Genomic DNA, 15,269 nt, shown 5'->3' on the forward strand with positions numbered 1-15,269 from the left:
CCTTGACGGCTGAATTTATTTACAGTTATATAAAAAAATGTACTGTGTTTTTGCTTTCAAGCTGATGCTAAATTAAGTGGAGCTTGTTAATTTGTCTCTAGCACATAGAATGGATATATAATAATAATAATAATAACAGATCTATAACAAGAAAAGCACTCAGAGAACACAGTACTGTGCCAAGGCGCTCAGTCGTTGTATGATTTCCGACAGAGAAGTTCTGATAAGTTTGCAGTGGTTGATTTGTAGTAGGATCACAATCGTGATCGTCAGCAGGCAGCTGACGTAGCGTTCACTTGTTGTCATGGTTACAGTGACATTGTGCCGCTATCTCCAAATGATACAGAAATCTTTAACAAATCTGTGGGTCCAGACTATAAGCCGCATCACTGCCAAAGTCTAATCCCTTGGTCCTTGTGTCTTTTCTGACCTTCTCAGAAAATTTCATCCAAATCTATTAGTCAGTTTTTGAGTAATGTTGTGCACAGAAAAACAGACAGATAAACGTATTCCAATCGTCACATAACTACGCCGCGCTCCTTGTCAGAGTAATAATGTAGGTCCCACATGAAACCAGTGTTCGCAAAAAGTTCCTACGTATGTACTGAATATGCATAAACCGGCAGTGGGAGAATGCATACGCCATCTCGGCTGCAGTCTGAATGCAAGCGGTATGATGCAAATTCATGACAATCAGCGTTATAGGGTTAATTATACAAAATAGGATTACAAGATCAAGCAAAAGACTCGGCTCTAAAATGAAACTTGCTTGAAGTGATAAATTCAATGTGGCTGGTAAGTTACTGTGTGCTCTTAAACTCCCACTCAAGTGTGCAGAGCTCTTTGAATGCAATGCATTTCTTCCACCTCCTGGACTTAAACTGTAAGTGCAGCTTGCTGGTCTTTGTGCAAAGTGTATTTCATCTTCCCAAAATAGTGCAAATGACACCCTATGAAATATATCGGATGTACTGGTGTTAAAAAAATACTTGAGTAAAAGTACAAAGTACTCTTCTCAAAAACTACTCAGAGTATTAATTACTTTTTAACAAGTGGGTGTTTTGAGTCATCAATTGCAGGCATTCAATTTGATTCTCCTGTATAAAATACCTAAGTTCAAAGCACATTTCTTAGACGAACAATGTATAGAAAAATTACACAAAGGCAATTTGTTTTGTAAACAAATGTAGATATAAAGCAGGGATTTTGTTTGTTAAAAGAAAAAATGTTTTGGAACCTGCACAGAACAGTAAACTTTTCCCAATACACTGCAAACAAGAGGTAGGTAAGTGTCTTAAACTCTTAGACATACTAGCATTTCTGTCACACATCATTTTGATTTAAACGCTCCGAGATCAAAGATTATCTGATTGTGAATCAATGGAAATATGAGCGATAAAACTGGAATTTTCAGGCTTTTATCTGTAATAGTTCCTGAGATACTGTCATTCAAACTTAGTCTCATACTTCAATGTGTAAAAATCCAGGGCAAATAAAAAAAATCTCTGAAAATTATAGATACATTAAGCCAAAAGTTTTGAAATTTCTTCATTATTAAGTATTCATATTTTGAAATTGCTCTAAAATGTAAAGATTTATCGTCTAATGACCCACAGACATAAACTTAATCAAAGTTTTTCATTCAAATTGGAAGTTATAAAACTAAACCATCACACAGTCTTGCAGCCCTAGAAAACAAGGGCACAAAACTGCAATAAATGCAGGGTCTACTTGCACTTTGGCGGTTGCAAATTTCCAAATAGTTCAAATATGTCAGCTTTACTCACTTAACCCTGGGCTTGTGGGGCCCCTTGAGGTTTGTGGCCCCGGAGAAGTCTGTCATGGTGATCCAGCCCTGGCTGCAGGCTGCAGTGTGTTTCTGGGTGGTTCTGACCTGAGGAGCCACATTATGTGTTCAAGCAGCGCCTGGGAAGCATCACTTAAAGCTCTCCCCTGAGCTCTGAGCGGCCTGGCGGCGGGGGGTTATGATCTGTCACTACCTGGTAAAGAATGGACTCTAACAAGGTGACTCCTCCCGGTGCAAACGCTCCATAATGACAAAAGAAAGACCGAGTGAAGCAGAAATGTGACAACACTTGTCAGGAGGCTTCAGAGCATTGACAGCTCCCGGTTTGCCCGTGCAGGGGCCCCAACACGGACGAGGAAACCCCGAGGATCACGGCCTCCTGTCCGGATGACACCGGCAGGAGCCAGCCACACTGCTCTTTTTAGCTAGCATTGGCTAAGCTAACAAATGTCTTCCCTGAATTCGAAATAATTGTAAATGGATTACTCAATTCAGACAGCTTTATTTGAGGCGTGTGGGACTGGGAGCTGCTAAGGAGTTTGCAGTCGCCGGATGGACGGACAACATCCTTTGTAGGATTGTGAAAACTGTTAAAGGTTCTCCAGGTGAGACTTGTAATGTAGCTAATGCTAGCTTGCTACATAACTTGACGCTAGCTAGTTTAGTTAACCTGCCATTCAACCTTAGCTGCTCGTAACCAGCAACATCCTGGCTGCTTTTGGCATTAATCAAATTCTAGTGTTAACTGATACATAATTAGTCGCCAGTTCATGTTAACTGTTCGCTGTTCTTTCTTGAAACGATAGCAACATTTTCATTAGCATAGTTAGCATTAGCCAAGTTTGGCATTCCTCATCTACTTGTCAGTCAACAACAGTATCGTAACGATTGTTTTTCCAACTTCCACTAAGTCGGTTTTGCTGAAACGTCGGTTAAATGCAATAATATTGAGTCCACTGCTTTGTCTTTAAAGTTGCAGTGAAGCTGGATATTCTTTCTGTTTAGGTAACGTTTGCAGACCAGCATTGTTTTGACAAACAAGTTGATGGGCTTTGGGTGCTGCCTGAGCAAAAACTGGTGTTATTTAGTATAATTCAGCAGTTGTTATTGTGAGATTGATTTTCAGCCGTTGTCTTCACTATGAAAGGTCGGTTGTATGTCCTCAGATTAATCCATCACTAGTTGATGGACTCCCTGCCAGGTAGGGGATTCCAGATGACAAAATTCAGTCTTGTTCTGCCATTTATGATTACCCCAAAAATGAGAAAAAAATTCGATTCAATTTTTTTCCTGGTCCTTAATATCTTTCTGATTTGAATTATCTAATGACAGTGGAGAGTTGCTTGTCTCACCAGATTCGATGGGTCTCCTTAATCATTTAGTTGATTTATCATTTTGAATATTACTTTGCATCAAATTTAAATGCAGCCTTTTGAACATGTTGGAGTTTAACTAGTGAAACTGACCAAAGTATTAATGTCACTGGAAAGATTTGACATTAATATTGTCTTTTACATACAGCAGAGGCTTTCCTTACATTCTTGTCAGGGTTGAGCAATTTTCTGCTGCTGGTTCATTGATTAAGTTAATCATAAAATCACTAGTGTAAACATGAGTTTGAAGAGGCAGACAGGGGAGTTTCTTTTATGATGGATTTTTACGACCTTGTCATGTGAAATCATGTGAAATAATTTTCTCAGTAGCAGAGTAAATTTGTCAAGTTTGCCTTGTCTGTCTTTTGAGCACTGGATCTATTTGGTCAGTAGACTTTTCAATTTACTGATCCTGCATAGATCCAGGCTTCCTTGAGGCTGTAATTAAAGGTGTCACAATTTGCTGGTCAGGCCTGAAGACTGACTAGATTGTTATGTCACTTGCTTGAATCAGAAATAAGATTTTACATGCATCTTGTGTGACACTAACCCAATCCATCTAATCCACATAAGTTGCACTTTTGTTCACCATTTGTGTCCCTCTTTCTAGGCATGATGGAAGGACTTCATAGCCAGGCTATTAGCCTGGACCCTCGCAGACAGGAACTGCTTGAGGCTCGGTTCACTGGAGTTGGTGTGGCCAAGGTTTGCACATCTTAATTACATAATAATTGTTTTGCTTGAGTAGTGTTCAGATTGTATCTGCAGATGCTGGACTTTACATAAGTTGTGGTGACATTTGATTTGAATATAATGCAATGTTGAGAAATTCTGTCCTGAAAACTTAACTGATGATTCATTTTTATGAGAACTGAAATCATTTCAGAGATACAAAAGAGTAGCTGCCATTTTTAGAAATAGTTTTTATTTTTTTTGGAGGGTGTCCATTTCATAACCGACACTTTGAATGCAAACACAAGCACTTGTTCAGCTCTCGAAAAACTCGGAAATCCTTTCTATATATAGCCTGCGCTCTATATTCAGGAGTTTCCTTCAGTGGCGTGATCTGTTTTCCTGATCTAAAGGTAAAACAAGACAAGCTCTGTTTTGGCTGACATGGGAGCTGGCCAGCAGCTCTTTGTTTCACTGGAGACTAGTGACACTGAAATGGCACCGCAGCTGAAGCTCACAGCATTGACTGCATGCTATGCTGCAACCCTGCTGTTGAACTGGGTGTTACTCTGTGTGGGTGCGCATTTGAGAAAATGGCAACCCCTGAGAAAGCAATCACTATTATTCATGCTCCGGCCTATATGGTGCCCTGAAATGAATCATTTGGCCTGCCCACTCTGGTATTAAAGCGTGAGTGTGAGTAATTTGACGCAGTAAATATTGTATTTCAGTGCCATTCAAGGCATTGTAATGTACATGTGTAGTGTACATGTAAATGTAAAGAAAGAGAGAGTTTCTTGACAGCGTGTGTGACCTTGAGTAGCAGAAAGCCAGCAGGCCTTCAAAGCATTAGCCTTCTGCCCTAGTAAGCCTGCTGTTGCTTCTTAGTCTCATCAGGCAGTGCAGCTGGCAATGAATGAGATCAACTGATTCTACCTACTGAATGTGAACTGAAGATCTGCAGATTAGCAGGGAAATGGATATTATACACCAGCTGTAGTGTCCAAGCTTAGCATTTTAGCTTAGTGACAGTAGTTATTGAGCTGTAACTGTAAGATGCATTTGCTGAAATTGCCACAAAGATAAGGTCCAAGGAGTGAAAAAAGAATGTACATGCATACGTGTAAAGGGCTTTACAATCTGAATCTTTAGCGTACTTTGCCACATCTGAAAGCTGTATAGAAATTTGCACATGAATTAGTGATTTTATTTTAGCAGACCTCAGAAATGGCTGCCGTCTTTCTTTGGTTTATTTGAGTACAACATCCACATCTTAGTATAAAGCAGAATATGGCATATTATTTAAATATCTCTGATTTCAGCTGCACTAACAAGAGAGGCACTCGATCCTAATCAATCCTGTCTGTTGTGTCTGTTCTGTCCTGTAGAGTTCAGCCAACAGCGAATCATCCAACCAGTCTCTGTGCAGCGCTGGATCACTCAGTGACAAGGAACTAGAGGTCAGTCAAGATAAAAATTGACAGGTTGTTCCTCAGGTCCTTTGACCATGTTTGCACTTTTCAACTATAGGCGGTCACTGTTTGCGATTTTAACAAGGAGTCAAGTATTTTTTATACAGCAGTGCTTGCTAACACTTTGGTACTGTGCAGTGTGTTTGTCATTTATTCATCTGTCTGTTCCTACTTAGCTGTGGACACGAGAGGGTTTTTGTGTGTGAGTTTTAGGACAGAAAAAAGCTAGAAAGCACCTTCAGTAGTTCACTTCTCATATATATTGAAGGTTCCATGGGTAAAAATTGTGAGAGAAACTGAAAGCAGATCAGAGCAATAAACACTGGTGCAGATTTCAGTTTAGCTTGGGGCATGCCTGGAGGAAACCCTCACAAACACAGGGAAAACATGTTAAGTCATGACAGAAAGAGCCATGACCCAGTTGTGATCCTGGACCCACTTGCTGTTCGGTGATGGCACAGAATAATGGCAAACAAACCACTTTGTAAAGGGCAAAATTAAAAACTCCACAGTAAGCACTGAGTTCCATAGTTCAGAAATACTTGACTAAAATAAGAATGTGTTTTATTAAAATTAATTTTTAACTACGAATACAGTTCTATCCATGCAATTTAAAAGAGGGGATTTGCCCTTATGTTACTGTAGTTAATGAAATAAACTAAATTTAGAATATAAACAGCTTCTCTGCTCATTTCAGACACCAGAAAAGAAAGCCAGTGAGAGAAGCAGGAAGCGAAAAGGAGACATCTATGACAGCAACAGTCAAGGTACGTCTAGCCTACTTACTGAAAGAGTTCCAAAATCAGCACTCTCTGGCAGAAATGGCTCTCTGTATTCTGAAATGTACAGCTGCCCTGGGTTTCACTTTCATCACTTCTTTCCTCTTGGCTCTAAATATTCATGGCCGCAAATATTCCAAAAGTTAGTTTTGCTTTGAGTGCACAATTTAAATGCTCAGGAGCGTAATGTCAAATCAAGTGGCTACATTTTCTCACTTGCACCTGTTTCATTTCTTATAGGAAAGGGAAGAGGGCACAAAATAAGTGATTATTTTGAGGTGAGTACAAACTAAACGGGCATAATATGGCTTTGAATGGATTTTGTTTTCTGGCCATTTTGGTGTGCATTGCTTCAAAACACTCTCAAGCTTTACTGTGATGTCTCACGCTCATGTTCTGACTGTGTTGGTCCTACATCAAACTTTCTCCTAAATAACCATTCTGTCCCCTTTCTCTCTGTCTTGTTTCTACACTCTTGTCTACTGCCCCGTGGCCAGTTTGCTAGTAGCAGTGGCTCTGGCACCAGTCCTGCCCGGGGCATCCCTCTGCTGGTGCGCTCCTTTCCACAGCACTCACTGTCTAATCCTCCGGTGAGCACCAGCTTCCATCTCCATTAGCTCTCACCTGGTCTGTTGTTTGTTTACCAGCTGTTCAATCTTTAGACAGTGTTAACATAAACTAGTGGTTACTTGAGTCCTCATCCTAATTTCTCACAGTGTCGCTATCCTCTTAATTGGGCAGCGTTGGGCGATCATTTCAACCTGAAACTAACAAAATATTTTTTCTTTAGATTAATTTTAAAGAACAGTTGAGTGTGTGGTAGCTACTAGCTGGGAGGTTTTAATATAGGATACACTCACTAACAACTGAAAACTGTAGTTTACAGTAATATTTTTAGTAGTGCTGTCATCCTTTCAGGTGTTTCCATGTTTGTTTTAGGTTTTTACATAATGACCTGGCATATAAGGCATGGAATAGCACACAACAAATGTGCATTATGGAAATTGTCACATGGATTTTCAAATTCATAGTGGTTTTGTAAGACAGTGCTCAGAAATCAGTCCCTAAAATAGCTGTATGTAAGAATGTCTTCACCTGTCATTTGTATTCATTGAATGTTAGGTTGGCATCTTCCCTCATCACAACTACAAAATCATTTTCACTGAATAAGTAAACAACGTGAACCTTTGTTATAGTTGCAGGGCTCTACAATAAAGGTGTATATTAAGTGAATGCTGGTGTCTCATAGCACAAAAGGACTATACAAATTGTGTGGAAGATTGATTGGGTGTTTTAATCAATACTGTTGATTGCTGGATAAGTTGGACTCTGAAACTTGATTCATTGAAACTTTTGACTTCCATCTTTTCCAAAATCTCTGCCCCAAACATACTTAATATACCATTTTAGTCTATAAAAGACATGGGGCTCATTTGGTGAATTGCCTCAGGCAACTGATGAATTTGAATGCCAAGGAGATGCAAAAACACTGACTGTTGAGCATTTAACATTATGAAACAGAAGTTGTTTTATGACTTCCTGTGACCATTTCAAGGTAAACAGTGGATTTTCTCTGTTCGTGTTACAAAGTAACCAACCAGGAGTGTGTGCTTGCATACATTTGATTTGCCAGTGCTGTTTAATGAGCTCAGATTTGTTGTAGCAAAGATGCAGCAAACAGTGAACCAGGTTCAACTCTTTCAGAGGCGAACGCACATTTTTTTAGCGGCGGGCCTTCAGTCAGGAGTAACAAAGTTATTTTGTTTGTGATGCAAATCTTGTGAATTATAACTCATCCTGGGAGGAGGAAAGACCCAGATGTCTTCATCAGAGCGATTTATTGTAGCTCAATATTGAGGAGAACCAAACAGGTTATCACAATTCAAACCTTCCCTAATCCTGAAGGGTTTTTTTCCTTTCACAAGCAGTACATGTGTATTGCGCATATGTCACTCTGAAGACAAAACATTACATATGTTTGACGACCTTTTACCCCAAGACTTCCTTATCAATAGGGAGAGACAGATAATAACTTCACTGTTATCTCACCACTCAGATGACTTTGTTTAACAATGAACTCTTACTCACTTAAAAAGTAGACTTGATTCCCAGCATTGAAATGAATGAAGGGGCTGCATTTTCCCCACACATGCTAATGTCTGTCTGAACAATACATTATAATGTCATATAGTGCAGCAGATGACCAAAAACTATCTTCCATTTTGTTGCAAGAAGGAAAGTTGCATGTACAGTTGTTTTTCCAGAATTAACCTGGGAGTTTGGTTGATGAAGTAACCGAATCGTGAAAGATGCAGTCATGTTTGTTTCTTAGACCAACCCTGGCAACAACATAAGTTAACTAAAAAGGAGGGATTTTACACCACTCTATAGGTGCCTTTCCTGTAAGAACTTCTAAACTAATACATACCATTTTGTTGCTGTCCTGTTATCTTCCTAGAAATAATTACTATTGTGTGCAGTTTGTTTTCATTATTATTATTATTAACAGATGTTTATGCTTTTTTGAGTAGACTCAAATTTTTATTTCAATTTTTGTCTAATACATTTTTTGGAATGAACAGTTACCATAAATCCTTGTAGATTCTATTTCAAGTGTATAAACCCTAATAACTGCAGCATTTGCTCAGTTTTTAAATCATTTTAGCTACTCTATAATCCCTTTATGCTGTCTGTGTTCCATAATTGCTTTTTCTTACTCCCTAAGTCTTACTATTTTGCTTTTTTCCTGTCTCTGGGTTACAGTTTCAGCATGGCAGTCCTTCGTCCACAGGCTCAGCTCACACAGACTCTTCATCTTGCAGCTCCGTTAAGACAAACCCCGCACACTCCTGCTCACATAAAGCCATCCAGGTAACTGTCTGACTGACCTCCATCACCACTTGACACCCGGTTTTATTTTGCGTCTTTCTCAGCTTTTGGTGTTTAACTTTTGAAGCTGTTTTTCGTGCTTCCATTTCTTTCCACCCAGTAAAAAATGGTTTTGTTTCCCAACCAATTAAAAAAAACACCTTTTGACAAAACTTGTGGGGATCACACAACCACACACCGCGTTATGCTAAAAAAAAAAAAAAAAAAAAAAAAAAGGCTGCACTAGTTTGCCAAGATGTGGATGCAACAATTAAAGGTCAAACTTTGAAAGGCCCTGCCACCCACACTGCTGCTCATCTGACACAGTACATGTAACGCACGTCCAGCTATCCTTGCAAATTACACTAATTGGCCTAATTAAAGGTCAACATTTGGAACTCGCATCTAATATTCAAGACACCAGTGGCCGATTTTTTTGTAAATTAAAAGTGATGGAGATCTGATGTTAACTGTTGGCTTGTTGTGTTTGCTCTATTTCTCCAGTCAGAACTGACGCTCCTGAAACTGACAGCGCTGGAGAAGGACAAAAACTCCGACCTGGAAAAGAAAGAAGGGAGGATAGATGACCTGCTGAGGGTAAAATAAGAAAATACTTCAAATTTGTCTTAAAAATCTTATGAGATAATCTTAGTTTGGAGTGTTTGAAGCATCCAGAGTAGGATTATGAAAGAATTTATTATTTTATGCATTGAATTACACATATTCATATTTTAGTTTACCAACAATGGCAGACATCACACATAATTGAGTGTGTGTCTACAAACAAATACATATGTGACTGTGCTAATTACCTCAGAGTTCAGACAAATTTGCTTCCACTTGTCGCAACGATCCCAGTGATTAACCTGCACTGACCTGGTTGCAGTTCATCATGAATGACGCTTGTTAACCTGCAAATGCCATTGTTGCTTAAATTACATTGGTTAAATGTCACCAAACCCAGCTGAAACACTGCTGTTTGCTGCATCTTGTCGCTTTAGGAATCCTGGCATTCTTGCCTTAATAAGAATCAGTTGTCAGAGTGATACTGTTTGTGTTTGCAGGCTAACTGCGACCTGAGGCGGCAGGTGGATGAGCAGCAGAAGATTCTGGAGCGCTACAAGGAGCGGCTTAACAAGTGTGTGACCATGAGCAAGAAGCTGCTAATCGAGAAGGTCGGTATGAATAGGGATCTGGAAAAATATGTCTGTTTGATTCTCTTAGAAGCTGTGATTTGTTTGTCACGTGTTGGAACATCTTTGTGAAAATCAAAACAGTTGTTGTCTTTTTATCATTTACATATGTGAACATTTGCACATGTAGCTTTCTAATGGTTTCTCTTTCATTATGATAGAACTCAGCAGGAATACTCAGTTCCTTATATCCTCTGAGTTGTTTTGTGAGTTTGCGTGCACCGTTTTGATAAATCATCTTCTTTTGTAGTCAAAGCAGGAGAAGATGGCTTGCAGGGACAAGAGCATGCAGGATCGTCTACGCTTGGGCCACTTCACCACCGTCCGTCACGGAGCGTCCTTCACTGAGCAGTGGACAGATGGATATGCCTTCCAGAACCTCATCAAGTCAGCATGCATATCGGGCACAAACATATGTTTTTGCATTTGTCATACAGAAACATTCACACCAGATTGTTCTTGCACGTTCTAGGCAGCAAGAGCGAATCAACTCTCAGCGGGAGGACATTGAAAGGCAGAGGAAGCTGCTGGGGAAGAGGAAACCTCCCGCCATGACCCTGACACCCCCGCCAAACCTGGAACAGAACAAACGAAAGAGCAGAAGTAATGGCCAGGAGAGTGAAACGTAAGAGCAAAAACAACAATTCAGTCAGTGTACACAGTTGATGGACGAGGCAAATAGGGTTTATACTAAGGCAAGGTGTAGTTACTGTAGTGTAGCTTGAATGTAATATGCTTTACTGCACTGCAAATTAATGACACAGAGTCCTTGACATAATAGGTTCTCCAGTTCAGACAGAAGATGCCTCTGTTTACTTGTATGTAGTCTAATTGTGTGTGGTTGTCTTTGTAAATACTAAGCTTCAAATTTGACATTTAATTTTTCTATTTTTATCAGCAGAATCTCAAACTGATACTAGGTGATTTAACACTACTTGTCAGGGTGTTGGGCCAGCCTGGTAGCCATAGTCTGTGTGAAAACCTAATTAGTATTATTATTTTAAGTAAACTTACTACTTTTTGTTCTCAAAATGCTGACTTTTTGCTACACCATCCCACACAGGTTGTCCTTGGCAGAATATCATGAGCAAGAGGAGATTTTCAAACTTCGAATTGGTCATCTAAAAAAGGTAACGGCTCAATGCTAAACACTTTTTGTTGTTTCCGAGTTCGAATTTTAGACTCATGTCTACCAAAAGAATGGGTTGATGTTAAAATTGTGTGATTATATGCAGGAAGAAGCAGAGATCCAGTCAGAGCTGGAACATTTGGAGCGGGTAAGAAACCTGCACATTAGGGAGCTGAAGAGAATCCACAACGAGGACAACTCGCAGTATGTATCATCTCCGTTTAACACACTTTACTCAAGTTCTGTAGTGTCATTTTAACTTAAACACAGTTTGATAAAATCAAGCAATTTATTGAAATGTTTCTCTGCAGATTTAAAGACCATCCCACGCTGAATGATCGGTATCTGCTGTTACATTTACTTGGAAGAGGTGGCTTTAGTGAAGTTTTCAAGGTAAGTGTGTGCTATTTATTTGGCTTTCATTCTTTATGAGCACCAGTTTATTGCTTTAATTCTGTAAACTTTGCAAGGAATTTTTGAATATCACTTGGGAAAGCCATTGCAGCAATAAACAGCTTCTGTACACAATTCATTGTGACTTCCTGGTGATTGTATTCTTATCTGACATTGCACTTGTTGATGTATAATGTTCTTTTTGCAGGCTTTTGATTTAACAGAACAGAGGTATGTGGCCATTAAAATTCATCAGCTTAACAAGAACTGGAGGGAAGAGAAGAAGGAAAACTACCACAAGTGCGTGAAACTGTTCATTTCACTTTTCCATCACTGAAAACATTCCCTTTTCGAGATGTTTTTTTATAATTGCTAAACGATTAACCCCAAATGATCCTTTCATTCGTCTTTTCAGACACGCCTGTAGAGAGTACAGAATTCACAAAGAACTTGACCACCCTAGAATAGTCAAACTCTACGACTATTTCTCGCTCGACACAGACTCGTAAGTGCCTCACGCCTCATAAAGCTAATGAAGTTGTGCCAATAAAAGTGTAGAAATGAAGTCTTAATAAATGATTTTCTGTAGTGTTCCCATGCAGTAGCTCTAAGCTGTACAACACTAGACTGCAGAAAAGCATCTGAGGTGTCATGTGGGGTATTGAAGAGACTCTGAAGCTTGGATTTAAGTTTGCCATTTGATGCGTTGTTTGTAGTTTATGGTAGTGGAGATGGAGGTGATGAGGGAAAAGCCTAGGCAGAGACAGGCTGAGATACCTGGCTGTAAGTCAAAAGGAACTCTTGTAAATCAGGCAAATTTAATCCAGAAGGCATTTTTAATTTGCCATTTTGCTGAAAAGGGAATTCTGGATGCAGCAAAATATATCTAGCAGATTTCCAGTGTAATCTGACTCATTGGCACATAATGCTCCTGGTTGTTCACACAGATAATGATATTGTTAATATCCTGATATTAATTCGAAGCATCTTTGGGTTTGTGTGAATGTGTGTAGATGATCTATGGTAACACCTTCCCAAATAACCCATCTGTCTTATTATCTCTCGCAGGTTCTGCACAGTACTAGAGTACTGTGAAGGCAATGATCTGGATTTCTACTTGAAGCAGAATAAGCTGATGACGGAGAAAGAGGGCCGCTCTATTGTGATGCAGCTCGTCAACGCCCTCAAGTACCTCAATCAGATTCGGCCACCCATCATCCACTACGACCTCAAGCCTGGTAGTCTCATTGAGTTTTCATTTGTCATTTTGCAATCCTCCATTGTACAGAGGGTAGTATTCTCTGTAGTTCAGAACTGTTTCCGTAAGTGATCTGTCAGGGTTGCCATAGGAATGCGTTGCAAGAGCTCATTTTGCTTGATTTTGTACTGTTCTCAGGAAACATCTTGTTGGTTAACGGCACAGCTTGCGGAGAGATTAAGATCACTGACTTTGGCTTGTCCAAGATCATGGATGATGACAGCTACAACTCTGCAGATGGCATGGAGCTGACCTCACAAGGAGCAGGGACCTACTGGTACACAGAGGCACATTTCACAGCATTTAGTAACCACGCAACCAATATGGCTTCACAAGTTTGTAGCGGAGGTGCAGTGAAATGAGTGAACTGCAATTATATCCTCCTTCCATTCAGCAAGTAGTGTAGTGTAAAAGTGGGTAGAGAGCATTTAGAGGAAAATCTAATTCAGCCTTATGTTGTGATTGTGTGGCTTGAAGGTATCTCCCTCCTGAGTGCTTTGTCGTGGGCAAGGAGCCCCCAAAAATATCCAACAAGGTGGATGTTTGGTCAGTAGGAGTCATCTTCTATCAGAGCTTATACGGACGCAAGGTAACCACAGGATTTCATTTTCTGTTGGACCAAAATGGCATTATCAAAATATTAACGGACTCCCTGTTGTCTTTTTCCAGCCGTTCGGTCATAACCAGTCGCAGCAGGATATCCTACAAGAAAACACCATACTAAAAGCTACTGAGGTGCAGTTTCCTCCCAAACCTGTGGTCACCACAGAAGCAAAGGTGTGGAACTCAGTTCTTCTGAACTGTTGCCAATTCACTGCACTGTTCCTATCAAGTTGAATACATCGAAACAGTATCACTTTGTCAGTTTCAATGACACTTAATTCCTGTTCAAACAGGATCACAGCAATAAGGGAAATATCAGCAGGATGTTTTATGAGCCTGTTTGATCTGGTAATAGAGGATAAGGGATAAATCAGAGCTGTGTGTTTTATTGGGTAAGGCTGTGTGTACTGTAAATATGCAGCAGCCAGACCCTTGGAGCTATTTACATTTATAGTCTTTAGAAAAGACTTAACTCTGAGTTATGCATGAGTTTGTTTTAATAAGCATGTCAGAAATACGACACTGTCAGGACGGCAAGTAACTCGAGAAAGAAAAACATTGGTCCAGATGTAACGAGTCACTTTCTTTGTCCTTCTTTCCCGTCATAGGCCTTCATTCGACGTTGTCTGGCTTACCACAAGGAGGACCGGGTAGATGTGCTGCAGTTGGCCAGTGACCCCTTCCTAATGCCACATATTCGAAAAACCCTGGGAAACAGCACACCTCTGGCACCTCCAATTCCCTCCACCTCCAGCTGCTACGGCAGCAGTGCCTCCAACTGAAGCAAGCTGAAAGAAACTGGAATAAAACCCCAGGGAGGACAAAGCCACATGGAGACAATACACACTTGATGAAACTCCTCCTTTGCTCTCTCGATGGCAAAGGAGCAGAGAGCACGATGTGGTGGAGGGATCCTAAAAGTGTGAAACGAACCAAAATGGTGGATGATGTGGTGATGTAGTAGTAAATGTGCCCACCACTGTTTGTCCAGGTGGTAACAATGAAGGGCCAGCCTCTGGCTGTGGGCTCAGTAGAACCCAAAGATTTGCCCATATGCATGCACTAACAAAAACTGTCTCATTTCAAGGGGCTTTTTTACATGATAGATATTAAAAGCACCTGAAAAATTGCACAACTGACAGGCTCAGAAGTATGCCATGTGTGGAAGATCACTTGCCTATACTCTGGAAGTTTTAGAAGAGGAAGCATTAATGAAATTTCATCCCATACTGCTTGAAACACATCATCTATCAAACTATTTTTCAGAGCTAGAGTGGTCAGTTTCATATATGTATCCCTAAAGGAATGAACCTGGAACTTTTTAGGAAGGGCTGCTTGGAGTGATTGAGGAGTGACTGATGACCAAAGTTCGAGGCCTGCTTTGTTGACATGACACCATTAGAGGTTCAGAAGTGACTTGACACAGAGGAGGGCTGATTCTGGAAAGACTGTCTAGTTTTGACCTATTTTAAATATTTTACTTGATAACTGGAAGTCAGCTCATTATTTTAATTGTTAAGTCCATATTTTTCCATGAGATTTACCCTCTCTAATGTTGTTAACCTTAAAGGGGGGGATGACTCTGAGTGATTGTTGTGATGCGAGGTAAGATTCAACAGAAATAATTAATGAAAACATTAAAAAAAAAACATTTCGTTAACTTTGTGGTGTCATACTTGATTTGGGGAAATTAGGGGGCAATTAATAGATATTCAATTTATT

At 40.0% G+C, this 15,269-nt stretch overlaps 1 protein-coding gene across 3 annotated transcripts; it reads left to right on the forward strand.

The window, feature by feature from the left end:
- Positions 1 to 1,899: 1,899 nt before the first annotated feature.
- On the forward strand, positions 1,900 to 15,207 carry LOC111567287 (serine/threonine-protein kinase tousled-like 2). Of its 3 annotated transcripts, none has more exons than XM_023268282.3 (21): positions 1,900 to 2,412; positions 3,791 to 3,885; positions 5,241 to 5,312; positions 6,022 to 6,091; positions 6,344 to 6,381; positions 6,601 to 6,693; positions 8,867 to 8,974; positions 9,476 to 9,568; positions 10,036 to 10,146; positions 10,415 to 10,551; positions 10,637 to 10,789; positions 11,228 to 11,294; positions 11,400 to 11,497; positions 11,605 to 11,686; positions 11,895 to 11,986; positions 12,102 to 12,191; positions 12,755 to 12,924; positions 13,083 to 13,221; positions 13,422 to 13,533; positions 13,614 to 13,721; positions 14,156 to 15,207. In XM_023268282.3, exons 2-21 carry the CDS (start codon positions 3,793 to 3,795, stop codon positions 14,327 to 14,329), a joined length of 2,100 nt encoding a protein of 699 aa, XP_023124050.1. In that variant the 5' UTR covers positions 1,900 to 2,412; positions 3,791 to 3,792; the 3' UTR covers positions 14,330 to 15,207. The 3 variants fall into 3 exon arrangements, with proteins under 3 accessions (XP_023124050.1, XP_023124051.1, XP_035803152.1); XM_035947259.2 differs by having other exon boundaries at positions 1,914 to 2,025; XM_023268283.3 differs by lacking the exon at positions 6,601 to 6,693.
- The last annotated feature ends 62 nt before the right edge of the window (positions 15,208 to 15,269 follow it).

Source organism: Amphiprion ocellaris, chromosome 18, assembly GCF_022539595.1.
Source record: "Amphiprion ocellaris isolate individual 3 ecotype Okinawa chromosome 18, ASM2253959v1, whole genome shotgun sequence".
In the NCBI taxonomy this organism is placed as follows: domain Eukaryota; kingdom Metazoa; phylum Chordata; class Actinopteri; family Pomacentridae; genus Amphiprion; species Amphiprion ocellaris.

Excerpts from the sequence above, each read along its gene's own strand:
- LOC111567287 (XM_023268282.3), top strand. The coding sequence starts at position 3,793 with ATGATGGAAGGACTTCATAGCCAGGCTATTAGCCTGGACCCTCGCAGA. Across the intron at positions 11,687-11,894 it reads GCTTTAGTGAAGTTTTCAAG|GCTTTTGATTTAACAGAACA; the intron begins GTAAGTGTGTGC and ends TTCTTTTTGCAG. Across the intron at positions 12,192-12,754 it reads TTCTCGCTCGACACAGACTC|GTTCTGCACAGTACTAGAGT; the intron begins GTAAGTGCCTCA and ends TATCTCTCGCAG.